Genomic DNA, 20,934 nt, shown 5'->3' on the forward strand with positions numbered 1-20,934 from the left:
GGTGTCCCCTCCCCAGCCTGAGGGCCGAGACTTGTTCTGGGCCCTACTGGTACAGGCCAGGCAAGTTACTGAGGGAAAGCAGCTGGGCCAGATGGGCTTACCTTTGCTGCTGGGCCACACATACTGCTGCGTGCCCTGCATTGTAAGCCAGGAGGGAACCGGGCCAGCCGGCTCTGTTAGTTGAAACAGCCTCAAAGGGACTTGCCTCCTAAAGTGGATGGTCATCTTTATCTCCTACAGCTCTTGGGGAGCTGGGAGGGGTGTACTTCACTTGCATGAGCCTATCCCAGCTTTGAAAAACAAGATTTTCCTATATGTAATGTGTCGCGGGGCCTCTTCAGTTAACCCTTCTCTAATGGGTGTTGTAGAGCCAGAGGGGGGCTGAGTAAATGGCTGACCTTTTAAACCCATCAGGGCTGGGAAGCTTAAAAATACTTGGCAGGTTGGTCTCCCCTAGGGGCTGTGGTGTAGTTCCGAGGCCAGACGAATGCCGTAGCGTCAGGTGCAAGTTACCGTGTGTGGAGGAGAGAAGGCAGCACGGTGGACACCGCCAAGGGCTAGGGAAGCCTGAGAGCTGGCCATGTGTAGAACATGTGGGAGAGTAAAACCAAAAGTTGTAGAAGCCATGTGGTTTCAAATCACTTCTTGCTCAATGCAGGTGAAACCTTGGCTGGCTGATCTCCTTGTGCCCTGGGCGGCTTTCTGAGTAGGCAGGAATACATGGAGAAGGGGCTTCCTTTGTCACTGAGCTGCTGGATTTGAGTAAATTTCCTGGTAGCTGAGGTTTATCCCTTTAAGCTCAAAAACTTGTGTTTTAATGATGTTGGATGGAACACTTGCCAAAATGTGTCATGCACACTCGTCTTCTTTAATAGAGGGTGTGCCGGCTTGTCAAGCATTTTAATGACTTGGGACAGTGATGAGGACCAGCAGTCTATTGCAGTTAGGCTCAGCCCCCCCGTGCTTTGTCCCTGCACTAAGTGGCCCTAGAGAATGGCTCTCCCAGTTCGCTTTCATTTGCTCTTTTCTCACTGCCGTTCTCCCTGTGAAGGCGCCCCACTCCTCCTGCTGGCAGCCAGGCTCTAGAGCCTTGTTTGATTTGGAGTCCTGGGTCCCACGTGGGCCTTCCACCTAACTCACTGCAGGCCTCTGGGCCAGCACTATTCCCTTTCCAACTCTGGAGTTGGGCTGGCCAGTTTCTGAAGTTTGCTTTTGCTCTGATACTACTGTGGGTTTCAGGGTTTCGTGCTGCCCTTAAGGAAGTTGCCTGGCGGCCCTTCAGCCTTCCTGTAACCCCTTTGTTCCTCTGAGGCCTGGGGAACAATGGACATTTCTGTGAACAATGGTAGCCCCACAATGGCCCTGGGGCCTTTTGGGATTACTCTCATCTTACAGATAGAGAAATTGAAGCTGTCTGGGGACTCGACAGGGGACCCGAGGGCACAGGGGACCACAGGGCACGCAGCTTTAAGCAGGAGCAGGCACTGGAAGTGGGGTGTCCAGACTCCACATCTGATGCTCATTGTACTGACCAAGTTGTCGGAGGCCCCCTGTCGGCGCTGGCCTTGCTGGCCTGTGGGGAGCTTGCATTTCCTTAGTCTCTAGTCTCCTGTCACTGCCCCTCACCTGAGTCGGTCAAATTCTGTCTGTGTGGAAGACTAGAAGTTCTCATTCTCATGTTCTCAGCTCCATCCGGAAGCCCCTAGAGATGGTCTCAGAAGGAAGGCCAGGTAGGGCCTAGTAGGTAGACCCAAGAACCGAGGAGTCGGGGAGGGAGTCCTGAGGCAGTGACTAAGGAAATTCTCAGAAGGGCACTTCATGGAGCAAATGGTGCCCGATCACATCGGGAACGTTCTGCTCATCTGAGCTCTGAGGAGGGTGGAGGGGACCTGTGATCTCCAGGGTTCTGTCCGCCTCTGAGAATCCCCATCTTGGCATGCATGTTTTTCTGTGTCATTCCCTCTGATCACTGCAGGGAAACGTGGGTAGGAGCTGGGATACATTGTAGGGGAAGTGGTCATATCAGGAGTTCCCTATGCAAATAGATAGAACCAGTCATAGTTCCTGGTTCCTGGTCCCACTTCCGGGGGAAGCTGCCCATTGGAAGCCTCACTGCATGTCTCTTTTCTGCTCTAATTCTTGGGGGTGAGACGTGAAACTAGGCCTTCTCCCTCAGATCGGTGCCTCTCCGTGGTGAAGGAAGACCCCACCTCCTGGAGCCCGTCTGGGCCAGTGGTGCCGAGCCCACTGAATAGCCCACTGCTTCTGAGCTATTGTAGAGCCAAGCCTCTGAACTTCCGGCTTCCTAGCTAAGGGCTCAACCTCAGTGTTCCCTGGAAAGTTGGCTTGGGAGATGAAAGATGCCTGGAAGAGCTATATCTTTTCAAATTCCTTTACTTATAAAACTTGGGAATTGCAAAGACCATCAGAGACTATCTACCTTCCTTTAAAAAAAAAACAAAATGGAGGAAGAGGCTCAGAAAGTGGGAAAGGGATGGAGTTTATTCCAAGTTAAACAGAATTTAGTGGGCCAACACCTTAGCCCAGCCCTCCTTAACATTGCAGAATCAGAGCGCTCTAAACTCAGTTCCATCGTTTCCTTAGGGCTGAGAGTGGATGAGGGCAAGAAGCTGCTAATTGAGTAGCATGGCCGCATCGGCTGTTCTGTGTGGGGAAAACAATCCGGAAACGAAAACAACCGCTTTCTTCTCTCAAATAAATACTAGAGCACCTGCTGAGCTCCAGACCCTGTGTGAGACCCCGATGGCTTTCAGCACCAGCTGAGTGTGAGGTTTTCTGGTTTGGAGCAGGACCAACTAGCTCCCTGTAGTCTCCACCAGCTGGACCTGTGACCCATGGCTGGTGGAGAGGAAGGATCTGGGGCAGCTTCTGGAAGCATTGGTTTCTGGAAGTGCTGGCAGCTGTGTGGGTAGCACAGTAGACTGGAGCCGTCCATCAATTTGTGAGCACTTTCCCAGTTCCTGGCTCCTGGCTGGGCCCAGCAGAACAGAGATGGATGTGCCCAGCCCTGTCCTTGGGGCGCTTCAGTGCAGGGACTGCGCGGAAGGGTTTCATAACTTCCTGTGTCATCACCTGTCACACGGGAGGACTCAGGAATCGGGAGGGGAGGAGCGAGCTGGCAGCCATCTCAGGCCATCTGCACGTATTTTCTCCAGTGCAGGGCTCCCCCCAACCATAATGACTTGGGTTTATTATCATTGAAAAATATGGCCTAAAACCAAATGAGTGATTTGAACGTAGTCACTGTGAGAAGTGAGACCTTCATTTAAAAAAAAAAAAAAATTCCTTTATTTAGAACAATTTTAGATTTACGGAAAAGTTTCAAAAATAGTACAGAGAGTTTCCTTATCTCCTGTACTTGACTTCTCATATTAGTGTCTTTCATAACCATAGTACAGTTTCCAGAACCAGAGAATTACCGTTGGTGCAGTACAATTAACTAAACTAAAAGGCTTTGGTTTTCACCAGATTTTCCATCACTGTTCTCAATTCTGTCCCAGGATCCTCTGGGACCCCACTTTGCATCCAGTTGTTAATTCTCCTCCTCCTGTGTGTGACAGTTCCTGGGTCTTTCTTCATCTGCCATAACCTAACACTTTCGTGAGTTACTTTGTCAGATGTCCCTTAATTTGGGTTTGTGAGATGTTTTCTCATGATTTGGACTGAGGTTATGCAGTCTTGGCAGGAACCACAAAAATGACGTAGCCTCAGAGCGTCATTTCTTAGGGCTTCTGATACTGATGGGTCCTATTCCTGGCAATGTATCTTCATCACTGGTTACAGTGGTTTCTGCCCCGTTCCCCTCTACAGCCACCATAAAGCTTTCATTTTGATGGAGCTGGTGAGCTCAGAATTCTTTGTCGTCAGAGTCTCTGGATTGCCCAGGAAAACATTTTTTGACAGTTAAAGCTTCATTCTTAATACCTTGTAAAAAGATGAAACCCCAAACTCCAGCAGTCCCTGCCTGCCATTCCCTCCTGTCCACTGCCTGGCTCTCGTCACTTGATTTTGGCAGAGAAAGTGATGGTGGACTGGGCTCAGAGCTTAACGTCTTAAGTATTCAGATTCTGTAGGTCAGTTTGGATCTGAGAGTGGTGAAATTCAGATTTCTTTGCTCCTCTTTCCTAATACTCTTCATTAAGATCTTTAATTTAAAAAAGAAAGAAAAAAGCAGAAACCCTCACTCCAGGGAAGCAGCGGTGGAAAGTGAAACCGTGAAGGGGTCTCAGCAGCACCAGTGTAACCCTAACCCGGTGTTTCTCCATCTCCCGTTTCTGCTAAGTCAGCTCCAAACACTAAGCTTTGCTCTGTCTTTTCCCCAAGTGCCTCCCTCCCCAGCGGTCCCGTGAGCAGCCCTGGGAGCGTCCCCACCACTGTGGCCGTGCACGTGCCGAAGCCCAGCAGGGTCCAGCAAGCGCTCGCAGGTAGGCACGCTGCTCCTGGGCTCAGGGGTCCAACAGGACTTGGGGTGGGGGAGACTGTGGGGTGGGGGGGTCACCCTCTCTGTTCTCCTGGAAACCCACAGGGGCAGTGCCTCTTGTACGTCTGGTGACTGAGCCTGGGGTGCCCCTCCTTTGTCTCTCAGTGGGGGTCATGCCTGATGACTATGCATGCCCTGGTCCGTGGATCTTTCCCCATCTTCTAAATTTTCACTCTTGAATTGTGGTTCAAGAGTCACTCCTCTGTTCTGAAATGCATTAGACATGTCCCTGAAGGAGCCCTCTGGGAAATTTCAGAACTATCTAAGCTGGAGTGACATGCCGAATAAGTGGCTTTTTTGTTAACCATGCAGCTAGATCTTTTGTTAACCATGCATCTTGGAACTGTTATTAAATTCTTTTTACAGATGTTAGGGAGACACCAGAAGTTATTTTTTAACTTACGAGAAATGTAAAGTGTTACAGAAAGGTAGACTGAGGGTAGTGAACCATCATTGAAAGGTCAAAATGGAAATAAGCAGAGCGCCGGTGTGTGTTAGGTGAGCCACTGTGATAACACAGAGGGAATTGGAGGGGACGGTCCTAGAGGCAGGGAGACCCTGTGGAGCCTGACTTCACGCCTCAGGTAAGCTGGCCCGCCTTGGAGAGCTGGGGTGCAGCCCCAAGCACTCTGTCCTCAGCATCTGGCCTCTTAGTTGTTACCCCTGTGCTGCTCCTGGGTCTGATGGAACAGCTGGGAGGCATGAGGGGTTGATGGCTGTGTATAGACAGACAGAGCTGGCCTGGGGCAGGGGGAGTGTGGACGGACAGCTCAGGTGAACAGTCTCGGTGCAATGGGGTGACCTCTGCCCACCGTTTCACCCCCCCATGGGAGTGTGTAAGCTTACAGAGATCGCGGGAAGAAGGGCCCTTAGAGGAAGTGGGAAGACCAGTCAGAGAGGTGATTGAAGATGGGGGAGTGGGGTCGGGAAAGCCCCAGAGGGGAGACCCTACTCTGCAGGCCCCCTGGCATCTGCTTCAGCTGCTCAGCCATCAACCCTCTGCTAGGGCAGAGGAAACAGTGAACAAAGATGTGGTAACTAGAGAGTTCCTGCCCAGTTTATGTCTTCTTGTGGCATCAGAGGCCATAGGTAAGTCAGATAAGGGGTGTGTGTGTGTGTGTGTGTGTGTGTGTTACTGTATTTCCCTGAAAATAAGACCTAACCAGAAAATAAGCCCTAGCATGATTTTTCAGGATGCTCATAGTATAAGCCCTACCCCAAATAAGCCCCAGTTAAGATCGTCAGCCAGATGGACACATTTAGTACGTCTGTTACAACACACACGGACATATTGAATTACAAAATATTAATATAAATTAAATATAATTAAGTCATATTATTGATATTAATATTTAAATGATAGTATAAATTATAATTAAATATTTGTAAATACCCAAGTGGGCGCCTTTGGATGAGAGGTAAACACCTATATAAACAGATGAACTTGAGACTTATTGCCAAATGACCAATCGGAATACAGACACATGCACAAATAACGTGCGCACTTGATAATGATGTGGTTGTGTCTAATGTGAAGCTTCATAATTCAATACGTCGTGTGTTGTAATGGACGTACTTAATGCACTCGTGTGAAATAAAGAAACGTTTTCTGAATTTTGGTGCCTGCAATTTTTCGTCATTTTTAACTGTCATCATTTTTGTTGCCACTCCTATCTCGTAAGTCTTCAGTTAACACTTGATTTAATGGTAGATTTAAAGGGAATAATATTTTGACCCCCAGACAAGATGAGTGCAAAAAGAAAGAGCTATTCCGTTGAGTATAAGAAAGAAATCATAGAGGACTCCTGGGGCAAGAATCTTATGGCTTTCTGCAAAGAGAAGAAGGTGGATCTCTGAATGGTCTGAAAATGGCAAGCAGAATACCATAACCTCAGTCAATAGGTGGACGAGGGAAATGCTAAGAAGCGCAAGTGTGGATCAGGTGGGTAACCATTATTTCCTGAGCTGGAGGACATCATCTGTGAATGGATTACTGACAGGAGAGCAAAGGCTTTGGTTGTGCGCAGGGCTGATATTCAAGCATTTGCCCGTGCAATGGCACCACAGTTAGAAATATTCCCAGAAGAATTCAAAGCATCACAATGCTGGCTGGATGGTTTCCTTCAGTGATATGAACTGCCTCTAAGGTCGACAACACTGTTCACACTGGAAGATACTGAAGTTTTTAAACGTGCATTTACATTCAAATCCTTTGTTGATGGCATCGACTTTTCTAAATACCAGCTCTCCAACATGATTGCTGTGGATGAAACTGCTGTGTTTCTGGGCCAAGGATCTCAAATGACAATTGATCAGAGGGGTGCCTCGTTAATCTATATTTCTTCCACTGGTTATGAAAGTGCACGTGTTACCTGTACTTTGGCAATTCGTCAGGATGGAAAGAAAGCCCCACCTCTAATCATCACTAAGGGCAAAAAAGATAAGGTTGAACATGTTTCAGGCATTTATGCTCTTGAAACCAAAAAAGCCTGGTGCACACAAGCAATTATAAGGAAGTGGGTCGATTTAATGCTGCCACTTGTTTTGCTAGGTGGCCAAAGAGGTCTGCTGGTCTGGGATTCAGCCAGCACTCAACGCGCTAAAGACATGAAGAACTTCCTTGCAGAGAGAAGAATAGATCAAATAATGATTCCCGCAGGAATGACTGCCTATCGCCAGACTCTTGATCTTGCAATAAACAAGCCATTCAAGGACCATTTGCGCATGGAAATCAATGACTACATTGAAAATAGAATGGAGAGAAATCAGCGTGGAAACTTTGTGAAGCCTAGCCTGCAAGAGGTCGTGACTTGGGTGAAAAATTCAGGGGATAAAATCACTGACAGCCGTGTTGCCAATGCACTACGAGCGGACAAGAGTGCTCATTTAAGGAGAACTCTGTTGCTGGACATGAGAGATTGGGGCCAATGGTTCTACAGGAAGTAGAGTCGCAAGAAATTCAAGCCGGAATTATGGGTTTGGAGAGTTATAACGATGCTCCAGAAGAAGATGACATGATAGTATTTGAATAAATGTAGATTGTTGTACATGAAAAAATAAGACATCCCCTGAAAAGAAGCCCTAATGCATCTTTTGGAGCAAAAGTTCATATAAGACCCGGTCTTATTTTCGGGGAAATACGGTAGTGGTCTTGCAGAAAGGTTGTAGGTGAACAGGCCCGGCCTGCACATGGCCCAGCTCCTGTAGTCACCAAGGCTTTAACATGTATGTTACAATAACTTCTTGAAGTGGTCTGGGTATTGAGGAGCCCTCGCTCCCTCTCTTCTCCCCTGAAGACCCTCTCTAGGCTGCGTCCCAGATTGTCCTCAATCGTGTCCAGTATTTTCGCCGTAGCATGTTTGCTGCAGACATTTATGCTGCATAACTAATTGGCCATAAAGTAGTTTTGTCATAAAAAGAATAAAATAACTGATTAACAGGGTTTTTTTTGTTTGTTTGTTTATTTTTTGGTCTGTTTGGTTTTATTTTTCCATTAACGAAGTAGTGGAGAAAATAGTTAAATAATAGTGGTGGTTAAAATAGCATTTCTTCCAGATGATGATGATTTGCCCCACGAGTTAGCTGGTTATTTTGAAACACACCACATGGGAGGAGAGAAAAGAGTTGACCCCCATTTCCCATAGAACGAAGACATGTTCTTAAGTACAGTCCACAAAATAAAATCAGGTATTTGCTCAGTATTTGCCATGAAGGTATTCAAATTTTTATATTTCACAATAAAGTCTTTTTAATTTTGTTTTCATTTTTAATGTCCCTCTTTTGTTTGTCATGATTTTGTCTTTTTTGTGGCAAAATTGCCTTATGGCCAATTATTATAGTTATGCAGCGAAGTGTTTGTGGCAAAAATGCTTGCAGCATTGCTGCTACGGTGAGAGTACCTAGAACTCTCCTCACTGTCCCCCATCACCTTGGCTCTCAGAGCAATCCTGGAGGTAGGTGGGTACTTTAACCTCCATTTTACTCACTGGGGAAATAGACTGCCAAGTTTCAAGAACTTGGTCCCCCCCGGGAGCCCGTGACCAGGTGCTGCCTCCCCTGGGTGCAAGTCTCTGGCTTGTACCTGCTGGTGAGGCCATTGTCTAGGGCTGCAGGGAACAAGAGCTCCTGTGCTGGCCCCCGAGAAGCAGGTTTTAGAGAATGTTCTCAGCCTGGGCTGTTTATGGATTTGGGAATACGGGTTCGGGCACGGCTGCAGGGAGGTGGGCATTTGGGCACAGGGTTTTGCAGGTAGTTTACAAACAAGTGGTTGTGCTGTTGGGTGGACTGTGACCCCCTGTGCTGGGCCACAGAGGAGCCACCCCCAGGTCAGGCCAGGAGTGCCTCAGGTGACAGTTTCACTGGCTGCTGCATGGCTTGGCCTTCTTTTGGGGGGTTGGGGTGGAATGGGACCCTGATGCTGGGGCCAGGTTGCCACTCTGTGAGGGAGGAGGAATGTGCACCTTGTGCTGCTGCAACCTGCCCGAGATCGGAGAGCCGAGGAGCAGGGGTGCTGGCCTTGAACCCTGCTTGGCAAGGCCCGAGCCGGAGGAGGAGGAGCTTGAACCTGCGCCCTGGTCACTGGATGCAAGGCTGCCCCTTGGTGCCAGAGGAGGGTGTTTGCACATCTGCTGTGTACGAGCACTGCAGTCTCCAGGGGCTCTGACAGCAGAGGGGAGTCCTCTCAGAGGAGTGGAGGAAAAGCTGTGGCTGTTGGAGCTATTAGTTACTTGGGGATGTTAGCAGTTTGGGGGGCTGTCCTGAGCTGTTGTAGAAGATGTGATGGTTCGCTCTTGGTGTCCTCCCACCATTCTGTCCACTGGACACTGTTTCCGGGGGGTGATTTTCCCACTGTGTCATAAGCAGGTAGGCTGGCCCTCTGTAGGCGTCTAGGTGGAGACCTGTGTCTGAGACTTGAATTCAGGGGAATGGGTCCTGCATCGGAAAGGGCAGGAGCGTTGTTTATGCTGGCCTCCGGGAGGCTGGTGGTGGTGGTCCCAGGGGTGACTGTTCCCCAGCACTTCTGTGACCTGGCCCTGCCCTCGGTGCTCACTGCGGGGGAGACAGTCACAGAAACAGACGAGCGAGTCCTCAGGTGGTAAGAACGCTGAGCAGAATAAAGGAGACCGAGCTGGAGGGGAACATGCCCTCTTAGATGGGGTGCTCAGGGAGGGACTGCCTGCCAAGACGATGCTTCAGGAGAGGTCTAGTTGAAGGGAGGGAGCTAATTGATGTTGAAGGAAGAGGCTGTGGTCAGTACAAAGGTCCGTGGTTCTCCCCATCTTTCTGCCCCCTGTGTCTGCTTGTCATTCAGTCTGCCTGACGTTTAGTTCCTAAGGGAAGCCACATTTAAGCCCAGGAGCAAACCTTGGGACCCTGTGACTTTGCATTACCTGACAAGCAGGCACCCAGGGTCCAGCCTTGGTCTTCTGATGGCACTTCGAGCGGCCACCACAATGCACCCCACCTCACTGGGCTGCGCTGTTCAGGCTGCTACTGGCCCCTGCTTCTGTCCCTGACTGGGCACGTTGGCCACGTCGAGAGCCTTTGTTCTTCCAGTGGAGGCCACTGCAGCTGGTCTGGTGGGTCCCGAGGCCATGTGCCCCCTTACCTCTCTGAATGGCGTCTGGAGTGGGCAGCATGCTCCGCCTGGCCTGGGTGGGGAATGGAGCCCAGCAGGGCCAGGAGCTCCACTGCCCACCCCAAGCTGCTCATGGTGCACAGACCCAGAGCCAGATTCTGAGCACCTGGAAAGCCACCCTTAGGGAGGTGCCCGAGGAGAAGCCCCGAGCTCCCTTCCCTCGGGAGCGGGTTCTTTTGAGCCAGACTGAGGACAGGCGGCTGGGGAGGTGGTGCTCTGGGCAGCATGGTAGGCTGAGAGTGTGACAGGATAGGGACCCCAATAGGAGGACACGCTGTATTCAGGAAGTGTTGGGTCCTCGGGGGGTGCAGAGTGCAGTGTGGGAGGAGGGCCAGCTCGTGTGGAGTGCCAAGCTGAGCAGTGAGGCTGCCTCCTACCGGCATCCGGACCATCCATGTCAGCAGGGCTGCCTGATGCCCTGCCCACCCGCTGTGGGCCTGCCCACCGTGCTCCACGCAGGGCACAGGGGCTGTTTAAGCCCCGGCCCTGCCAAGGGCACCAGAGAAGGAAGGAAGCTGTGGCCTTCCTTTGCTGTACTAGAAGAGAGCAGTCATGTGGGCTGTGGGGACACCTCAGTTGGGGAGCGTTCCTGCTCGCCCACCCCGGTGATGGCACTGAAGCCACCTAGACAGGCCAGATAGGGCATGGAAAGCAAACAGCACCCCCGTGGAGGCAGGGTGACCCAGAGTCAAGGCAGCACATGTGCAGCAGGATCACGGGGAGGCCTGTGGACTCTAGAGACCATCCACGTTTCCATAGCTTGGCTGCACACTTTCATGGCGCCCGTCTCTCTTTCCCTGTGCCTGGCATGGGGAGACGCCATCCGGAACTGCTCAGGAGGCTTCCTTGGGTGGCATCCTGCCCGCTCCTGAAGCAAACAGCTTTGCCCCCCTGCAAACTCTGGGCACAGGCTGATCGGTTGCTTGTCCAGACACCTGTGGAACTTGGGGCCAGGGCTCCAGTGAGCCGGGCTTCTCACTGTTCCTGGCCTAGAGCTTAGCCATGCCAGCCTGGGGATGCCCCAGCAGCCTCGAGCCGCTGGATTCCCCGGGGAGATCGGTGGGTCCTGATGGCCGTTCACAGTGCCACCTGGGCTCAGCCGGGGTTTGTGGACGTCACGTGCTGAATGACTCCTAACGTTTCTCCCCTCTGCATGTCTGATCTCACACCCCGTGTAGGCATGACGAGTGTTCTGATGTCAGCCATCGGACTCCCTGTGTGTCTTAGCCGCGCACCCCAGCCCGCCAGCCCTCCCGCCTCCTGTCTGGCCTCTAAAAGTCACAGCTCAGTTAAGAGATTGAGGAAAATGTCCATGAAAGGTAGTTCCTGCTCACAAATGCTCTCTGGCCTCTGCTCAGCTGCCTCTGAGTCTTGCTGCCTCTGACTCTCCCGCATTGATTGCTCTTCTCTGATTCCCATAGCCCTTCTCCTCTTCCTTCACCCCGCCTGCGGGGGCACAGGCTTCACGGTCCTTCTCCCTGCCCCTGGCAGCAGAGGTGGCCCCCTGCATTCCCGGGTGCAGGTCCTGTCTCCCTGGCACAGTTGGAGTGGGATGGGCCTGTACTTGAGGATTCTGACTTTGCAGACACACATGTGGGGTGAGGCCTGGCTCAGGGTGAGGGACGACTGTCCCTTCCACTGGGGCCAGTGTGTGTCTCAGGAAAGGCCCACAGCCCTGTCTGATCTACCTCAGAGGGGTCCCCCGATGACCACCGCCCTGCCTGTCACCCGGCTGGGGAAGAAATGGTTCTAGAAGGTTCTGTGAGTTTTAACAAGACTTGTGTGGAGGGACCTGTAGGTAGTAAGTTGTAAACTTTTTCTAAAGCCAGCTGTGGCTTTGGCTCCAGCATGGGGCCAGAGAAACACAGACGTTGCAAGCCCAGTGACCTTCAGGACAGTGTGGTGAGCAGGGGGCATGGCTCCAGCACTCACTAGCTTTGTGATGTCATGCGAGCGAGTGTCTCCGTTCATGAGCAGATGCCTCCTACTTAGCAGGTTTCTTGTGAGGAACAGAAAGTCCACACGTGAAGCACCTGACACATAGTAAGTGTGGCTGCTCTGATCCTGTCCACTGCCTGTCCAACCCCCTACCCACAGGGTAGGATAAAGGCCAGGGACAGGCAGGGCTTTACCTACCCGGTCCCTGCTCCAGCCCCACCCCAGCAGCCGAGGCGGGCTCTGCGCTCCTGATCCCGTTCCAGCTCTTACTCTGCCTTGGAGGTGGAGACAGGTCTGTGGGCTGGGGCAGGCCGCAGCTTCCTGAGGCACTTGGTTTGCCTGGAAAGAACACAGACCCTCTGGCCTTCCTGGGCGTGGATGGTCACCTGGCTGGCCCCTTCTTGGAGAAATGTGGAAGCTGCCTTCAGGCTTGGGTGAAGGCAGGTGGTGGGGGAGTGGGATGCCAAGCCTGCCTCCCCAGAGGGGAGCCAGAGGCTGGTCCCAGGGGTGGGCTCTTGGGGTCATCTGCAGCCGGGCCTGTAGCCACCAGGCTTTCCTGAGAGGCTCCTCCCCCCGTGTGAGTCCCCACTGCCAGGACGGCTTCCCGGTGCCGCCAGCCGCTGTGGCTTTCTCACCACAGTGGCCAGAGCCAGGGTCCTAGAGCCTGTGTGTGTGTGGGTGTGTGAGGGGGTGTTTGTGGGTATGTGTAGGGGGGTTGTTCCTTTTCCAGTAGCTGCCTTTCAGGTAATAGCGGCTCATGCCTTTACAGCTATCACAGCTTTGTCAGTATTGGGTCTTCACTTTTTAGACGAGGTAATTGAGATTCAGAGGTGACGTGATTTGGTCCCAGCACAAGAGCCAGAATCAGCCTAACGTTGCCTGGTCCCGCCCTCTCTGCTCCCCTCATACCTATCACCTGGCTCTCTGTGGTCTAGAGGGAGCTAGGTTTTAAACCCTCAGGCTCGTACAAATCTTTGCAGCCACAGGACCGTGAGCTTCGTTTAAACCGGAGCCCCTTGGGTTCAAACCAGCTGGGATCAGGAGCTCCCCAATGACCTTGAGGCCGGATGAGGTCACTCCCAGGCTGCGCTGGTCTCCCTGCCCCTCCTTTGCGCTCTCACACAGGCTTTGCTGCCATTCTCTGATTCTGCCGCTGCCTCTGTCTGGACAATCCCCGGCCGTGCCAGCTCTCTCACCAGCTGGGGGAGTGTCTTGGCCTTGGGTGGGTCTGTTGGTACAGGGTTGGTGCACGTGTACACAGATGAATGGGAGATTTTGAGAGGATCCCGGCAGCCAGGTACTCGCTTCCTGCTGCATCTTGTCTGCTGCCCAGAGTCACTTGGCTTTGTAACCGAGTAGGTTTGTCCCTGAGCCCCTGTAGTCTAGGGACAGGCTCGAACAGACTGCAGCTTTTCGTGACAGCATCAGTGTGCCGTCCTCTCCAGTCAGCATGCACACAGGCTCACACGGGGCAGGCGTCCTCTGCACGCTCAACGTAATACTCCTCTCACCAAGACGTTCTTACCCAAATAATAAGAGTGGAGTGAAACAACCCGCCAGCACATGCTCCAGAGTAGTTTGTTCTAGAAGCTGCCATTTGACTCTTCCCCTTGTCCTCTGAAGAGCCTGGGTCCAATTTTCTGACCAAATATACACAGGAACGGAGGGCTGTGACCAGCTGCTGCCTCTGCCCCACTTGCACCCCTTCGGGGCTCCAGGGCCTCCGGTGGGTGGGCCTGTGTAGGGCTGAACCAAGCAGAGCGTTCTGCCCCTGGCTTCACCTCTCTCCCCTCTCGCATGCTCACCTTCCCGTTTCAGCCCCTCTAACACCCTCCTGGCAGCTTGGACCTCTCCCTCGTCCTCCTTCCTCTCTGGTTTCAGCGTCCTAAGTTCATGCTCCTTGGGGCACTGCTGATGTTCTCCTCTCTTCTAGGAGGAGCTTCGAAGCCAGAGCCAGAGCAGGTGATCAGAAACTACACTAAAGAGCTGAAAACGGCCCCAGATGAGGTAGGTGTCATGACAGCCGTGCTGCTCCTAGTTTTGTTTAGGAGCAAGAGGCAGCCCAGAGGACAGGATGCCATCCTGTCCCTGCTGGAAGGGCACGTCCCCAGGAGCCTCTGGGTGCCATGCTCTGGGCATTGGGGTGTAATCTCCCGGCCTCCCCCAGGAGGCAGGCCTCTGCAAGATGAGGCGGCTGCGGCTTCGGAGACTTGGCTTCTGATTTTAGCTTTGCCACACACAATTGTGCTCCTGAGCTAAGCTCCTCTTGCACAGGCCTCGGTCCTGGGGGCCAGGGCGCCTGGAGACGAGGGCGGGGAGAGCCTGCCCCACCTCCGAGAGCTGACGCCAGTGTAGAAGGGAAGTGGCCTTGTCCAGGCATCAGTGCTGCCCCTCTGGCTGCTGGGAGAGTATGGGCAGGTTCCCATAAGTTACAGGGCCTGCCAGCCCCCCCGTAACAGCTTAAGTAGGACCCGAACCTCTCTGCTGGGCCACATTTTGGGGGCTACTAGTGTCACTTTTCTCCTATTTGAACGGAGAGTCCTGGAGACTCTGGAGGAGGTGGGTTAAATGTCAGTCGTTCCAGTTCAGGACCGAGGACTCTTCACTGGCCTGTGTCTCCCGCAAGTCGGGTACGTGAGAAACATCTGGGTGGTAAAGGTTGAGACAGACCTGAAGGGCATCCTCGTGTTTCCCTCCAGCCCTCTCTGCGCCCACTCGCAGCACTGTCAGTCTTTGGTTTGCCCTGTGTTCATTGGGCACAATTGGGCTGCTTTGCCCCCGCTCTCCTCCCCTCTAAGCTGCCATCTGCGTAGCCGACACACTGCTGTAGTACTCGTGCTTAAAACCCCTCAGTGGGGCCTCGATGTGTAAGGCAAAGCCCAGCTCCTGAGCACAGCCATCAGAAGCTTCTGGATCTACTCCTCTGTCCGTCTTGTCTCATGTACCCCCGCAGGTGCCACCGCGCCTCCTAAACTTTGCGCTGGTTCATGCTTCACAGCATTCTCTTGCCTCTACCCGGAATGCCCGTCACACACTTCTCTTCTCTCTTGGAAACGCAGATTGGAGGGCCTGTCGTGTTCTGTCCTCTCTGTCTGGCTGTCCTACTGCCGTCTTGGCCTGTGCTTCTGTTATGGCACTGGCCCCTGGCTGCCTTCCCTCCTATTGTGGGGCGCCCCCTGAGGACACAGACCCCGGGGACTCATCTGCTCCCAGGAACAAATGGCGGTTGGACTGGCTTCGGCTGTAATTCCGTATTTCATCAGATGCAGAGCTTTTTCTACGAGACGTGCCTCTCTGGGTGCGTGTCTGTCTTGGTGACAGTGCCCTGTGTTTGCTCCCCTCCCAGGACTGCATCATCTGTATGGAGAAACTGTCCGTGGTGTCTGGGTACAGTGACGTGACCGACAGCAAGACCATTGGGCCGGTGGCAGTGGGCTGCCTCACCAAGTGCAGCCATTCCTTCCACCTGCTCTGCCTGCTGGCCATGTACTGCAATGGGAACAAGGTGCGCACATGCTGCCCCCCGGTGGGGCCAGGGGTGACCCGTCCGGTCACGCTGCATCTGAGCAAGTGACAGGAGCTGCCCTGAAAGGACCCGGGGCGTGCTTGGCGGCAGCCCCTGCCCTGCAGCAGGATGGGGTCAGCGGCTGGGGGCTGGGGGTGGCAGGTGATGCCTGGCTGCGCTTCCTTCAGTGGAGTTGGGCCAAAATAGAGTTTGGGAGGACAGAGACCTGAGTCGTGTGGCAGACCTTCAGGCGTGGTTGGCCTCTCTCGGCAGTAACCCAGTGCATCCTGTGCCAGCCAGGGTGCCAGCACCAACAGTTGATCAGTCACACTGTTTCCTGCTTGATTTTAAATGTGAATTGACTGTGGGACTTTTACTTATAAACCTAATTTTCCTACCTGATGCCAGTCTCCTGGTACTTACCCCTTTAATGAAACTTGTATAATGAGTTTCTGGTGCAAAACTTACCTTTCCAAGGAAGCTGTTGGAATCCAGGCTGCCTGGGTATCAGGCCATCTGCCCAGAACCCGTGTGTGACAGTAGCTGACCTGTCCCCAACCCCCGGCGGGCCTCCTTCCATCTAGACAGCGGGTGGCTGTGCCTAGGTGCTCTGTCAGGGCTGCCGGCTCAGTGTGTGGCATTCTGCCTTACTTAGGATGGAAGTTTGCAGTGTCCTTCCTGCAAAACCATCTATGGAGAGAAAACGGGGACCCAGCCTCGGGGGAAGATGGAGGTGTTCCGGTTCCAGGTGGCCCTCCCCGGCCACGAGGACTGTGGGACAATACTCATAGTTTACAACATTCCTCACGGCATCCAGGTAAGGGGGCCTCCTCGGATCTTTCTGGAAACAGTCCCTCTCCCAGCAGCCTGTCCCCTGGTCACTGTGAGGGTGCCTGGGTTGCTAAGTTCAGGGTCCCAGGAACCAGGAAGTGCTAGCACTGGGGGTTGCAGCAAGTTCTTAGGGCTGTGGAAGCAAAGAGATGGCCCTCAGCCCTTTCCTGAGATAAGGAGGACTTCCTGGAGGTGGAGACATCTTAGCTGGACTTGTACGGGACAGAAGACCAAATGTATAAGTAGGAGGAACCCTTGTGCTGAGTATTCTGGGGAGCCCACAGGCAGGAACCCTCCCAGGGGCAGAGCATGGGGCGGGGAGGTGCCAGCAGTGAGACGAGAGACTGGCTCAGTGGCCTCGTCAGGCCTGGGTTGGGAGGGGCAGGCCCGGATCTGGATGTCAGGAACCCTAGCGCAAGGTCCTGGGGTCCCAGGGAGACCCCGGCAGAAGCACTGACCCCTCAGGCCTCCTTCCTTGGGTGATGGTTGGTCTTAGAGCCCAGGGCAGTGGGGACTAGGAGCCCATCCACCGTAAATGAGTTTTGTTTACTCACGTGCTCTTCCCTCTACTACTTACCTTGGCTCAGAGTGAAATTTAAAAAACGTTCCAGAGAGGGTTGGAGCCGAGGGCGGGAGGGGAACTTGGAGCTGTACATGGCATGTCACTGTGTGGGCTCTGCGCTGTTGCAGCTGCTGCCCTCCTGCCCAGGCTGCTGCCATTGTCTCCGGGCCCTGCTCCAGCCACTTTAGAGTGAGGAGTAAAAGGTCCTGTGTGCTGGACTGAGGGCATCCTGAAGGCTGGCAGACCTTGCCATCCAGTGCAGAGAGCCCGTTGCCCAGAGGGCCACCGAAGAAGTAGGAGCCTCCGTGCCCGCTTCTGAGGGGTTTCAGTCTCATCAGGGAAATAGAGAAAGTCAGCAGGAGCGCCTGCTGCCAGGCGGAATGGCACGCGTTCAGGGAGGGTGGTCGTGGGTGGGAGGTCATGCTCACCCATGACCTTTGAGAGGCAGGATTTGAGTCAGCAATTTATTCGATCACTTGAGTGCAGGAATAGCACTGGCCAGGAGGGTGAAGGGGCAAGGCTGAGAGGTGTCCCGTGCACCTCTCAGCACCCCACTCCTGTTCTGTGTTCCTCCTGCAGGGCCCTGAGCACCCCAACCCCGGGAAGCCATTCACCGCAAGAGGATTTCCCCGCCAGTGCTATCTTCCAGACAATGCCCAGGGCCGCAAGGTAAAGCCGCACCACCACCCTTGGGGAGGGGCCCTCCTGCTGGCAGGCCTGTGCCCACCTGCTGGTGCCAGTGCAAGGGGGGTGGGGTCGGGAGGGCCTGGCCCAGCTCGGCAGCGGGAGGCCTGCTGTCCACACTGGCCTCTGTGTCACTCGCCTTAATGCAACAGGAGGAGGGGGCCTTGACCCGGGCTGGCTGACGTGGGGGCCACTCCTTCCCGGGACCTTGCTGTGGTTTGGGCCTCCTCAGGGTGCCAGGAGTACAGGGAGAGAGGACCGGGACTTCCCAAGGGCTCTCGTGGGGAGGACAGGCCACCTCTCTTAGCGCCTGGCGGCCAGGTTGTGCCTCTGCACTGAGACCCGAGTGGGGACTTTCCTTACTCGTGGGAGACGGTTCCGGGCAGACAGCAGCTAGTGTGGCAGCTTTGAGGTGGGAACAGGCTTGGACAATGTGAAGAGCCTGAGGGAGAGCCAAGTGGGGGCGGGGGGCAGTGGAGGTGGGTCGGGCGCCCTCCAGGTCAGCCACAGGAACGGGGCTTTATTCTAAGGCGTGGGGTGCAGGGTGTCAGCAGGGGAGTAAGCTGCAGACTCCAGGTTTGAGGGAGCTTCCTTGGGTGGTGTGAGAGGACGGACTCCAGGTAGCCGGGCGTGGAGAGCAGCAGCCCTGGGTGAGAGCAGGGACGCCTGGATTCGATGAGAAGGGAGAGAAGGAGCTTAGCCATGGTGGACTTGGAAGTCGGGAAAAATCCAGATGGGTCCGAGTTGGGGCTGAGTACCAGGCAGCACTGAGGGGAGGGCTGGCCGACGGGTGGGACCGAGACCGGCGTCTGGAGGTGCTCAGTGTGAGGGCCTGCTGGCCTGCAGAGCAGCGGTGGGGATTCCAGGCGCGTCAGGGCTGGAGCTGGAGGCCAGGGAGCCCCACAGGTGGGGCTTCACGCCATGGGACTATGGATGACATCACTTAGGAGACACCAGACTGCAATGCCGAGGGGAAGGCCCCAGTTCCCAGGGGCCCTGCCGGTGGTTCACGGGACTTGGGGAATGGACCGAGGGCCTAGCGTGTGTACTGCGCAGCCCCAGCTAACACTGGTGGGTGGTTGGTGCTGCCGTCCCTGTCCTCATCATGGGGGCAAATCAAGGGCAGGGGCTGGGACAGTGGATGCCCCCACCCTGTCGCCTGGGCGCCCCGGCCCCAGGGTGAGAAACGGAAGGCACCGCCAGCACTCGGTCACCCCCTTCCCTCCCTCTCTCCTCTGTCTCCTGGGGTAGGTCCTGGAGCTGCTGAAGGTGGCCTGGAAGAGGAGACTTATCTTCACAGTGGGGACGTCCAGCACCACGGGCGAGACCGACACAGTGGTGTGGAATGAGATCCACCACAAGACAGAGATGGACCGCAACGTGACAGGCCACGGCTACCCAGACCCCAACTACTTGCAGAACGTGCTGGCCGAGCTGGCCGCCCAGGGGGTGACTGAGGATTGCCTACAGCCGCAGTGACCCGCGCGCCTGGCCCGCCTGGCAGCCAGCCGCCCGGCCCTGCTGGCGGGCTGCCCCGAGGCTGGGCGGGCGGGGAGCTGCCTTTCCTCAGAGGCTGGGATGTTTGTTGGGGGCCCGGGGTGCTCCATGGAAGCTAGGGCTTCTCCTGTCTGCCTTTCCCCCTTCCGCCTCCCCTCCAGGCCTGGGTCTCGGTGGGAATTGGGCAAGCCTGGGGAGTTGTCACTGTGGGGGCTTAAGATGCAGCTACCTCAGTGCATGGGGGCCCTTTGTCCTTGGCTGGCTGCCTTGGGCCTCCAGTGCTGGGGGCCTAGCCTGGGGTGGGGAGAGAACCCCCCACCCCCGCCAGCCAGGGACAGGCATGGGTCTGGGTCAGCTTCTCATACCTCAGATGTTCTGTTTGCAATAAATGCCCGATAGCCAAAGTCAGCAGGCCCTGATGTGTTTGTCAGCGGTGGGTGGGGTGGTGTGTGTGTGCACGTGTGTGCGTGCGTGTGTGTGTGCACGCGCCAGCACACACGTCTTGCTATATCCGAGTGGGAAGGGACCTCATGGGCTGCCCATTCAACCCCATTCCATAAATGAAGAAACAGGCTGTGGTGAGGGCCAGAGAGCCCAGGGCACTGACCTTGCCGCTTCCCCGTCCCCCAGTCCAGCCCTCCTTTCGGTGTGCAGTCCAGCCACTGAGCCCACCATCCCATTACTTCCCCAGGTTCTGGGGAGCGCTGCTCACAGGGGTACCTGCTGCTGTCTCCATTCTACCTGGGAGGAAACTCAGGTTCAAGGGCGTAACTGGCCCAAGGTCCCAGGCTAGTGGTAGAGCCAGAGCTGGACTCCAGGCCAGAATTGGGCTGACGCCATACTCAAAGTTCTAATTCTTCTGGACCTTCTTAGAGGGAGGATCGAATACTCCCCATCTGCTGTCTGCCTGGGGGCAGTGCTCGTGGCCTGGGGCCACAGGGACGCGACCGCGTTTTGAGTGAGCACGGGGCACTTGCACCTTTGCGAGCCCTTTGCTCCATAAGAAAAACATTAAATTTTGTTTCACGATGTGTTGGTATAAAGGTGAATATATAATAGAGCATTTTCTTCCATTTAGAAGTTCATTTATTTCACTTTTAGTTTTAAAAGAAATCTAAGATGTTTTTCGGGGCCCCTAAAAGTATTGTGGGCCCTGGGCTCTGTGCCCACTGAGCCTCCTAGAAGAGCTGGTCCTGGGGAGGGTCGGCGGGAAGGCCTGGCCAGACCCCCCAACCTGTTTGGTTCCACGGTGAGACTCCCTCCTGGGAGTTGAGTGCTGCTGCCGGCTTGGCTTCCACATTAAAGTATAGTGAGAATCAGAATGGGAGAAAATGTCTGCAAATCATCTACCCGGTAAGGGTCCAGTATCCAGACTGTATAAGGCACTCCACAATAAAAAGGCCAATACCCTATTTTTTAAGAGCAAAGGCCTTTTCTCTGAAGAAGATACACAGATGGCTGACAAGCACTTGAAAAATGCTCACTGTCATCAGGGAAACTCAGATCAAAACCACAAAGTGATACCACTTCAGACCCATTAGGATGGTTATTACTAAAACACACACAAAAAAAGGAAACTAGCGAATGAGGATGTGGAGAGATTGGACCCTCATCCGCTGCCGGTGGGGGTGTACAAGGCAGCTGCACTGGAGAACGGTTGGGCAGTTCTCAAAAAGGAGCTACCCCGTGACTAAGCCATTCCACCCCCGCTTCATATCTAAGAACTGAAAACGTGTCCTCACAAAAATTTGTACATGAACGTTCACAGCCACATTAGT

At 54.2% G+C, this 20,934-nt stretch overlaps 1 protein-coding gene across 8 annotated transcripts in view; it reads left to right on the forward strand.

Moving 5' to 3' along the window:
• The window catches only part of DTX2 (deltex E3 ubiquitin ligase 2), a 36,699-nt gene extending 17,136 nt beyond the window's left edge, over positions 1-19,563 (forward strand). For 6 of the 8 annotated variants that reach the window (XM_081053370.1, XM_081053371.1, XM_081053372.1 and 3 more), the window contains 7 exons: positions 4,345-4,445; positions 11,318-11,458; positions 14,011-14,084; positions 15,424-15,582; positions 16,238-16,399; positions 17,555-17,644; positions 18,911-19,563. In XM_081053370.1, the coding sequence (XP_080909496.1) occupies positions 4,345-4,445; positions 11,318-11,458; positions 14,011-14,084; positions 15,424-15,582; positions 16,238-16,399; positions 17,555-17,644; positions 18,911-19,138 (955 nt within the window). In that variant the 3' untranslated portion in view covers positions 19,139-19,563. The remainder of the gene's footprint in view (positions 1-4,344; positions 4,446-11,317; positions 11,459-14,010; positions 14,085-15,423; positions 15,583-16,237; positions 16,400-17,554; positions 17,645-18,910) is intronic. The other 2 variants (XM_081053373.1, XM_081053374.1) reach the window with 1 other exon arrangement.
• Positions 19,564-20,934: the final 1,371 nt, after the last annotated feature.

Source organism: Rhinolophus hipposideros, assembly GCF_964194185.1.
Source record: "Rhinolophus hipposideros genome assembly, chromosome: 7".
Taxonomy (NCBI): Eukaryota; Metazoa; Chordata; class Mammalia; order Chiroptera; family Rhinolophidae; genus Rhinolophus; species Rhinolophus hipposideros.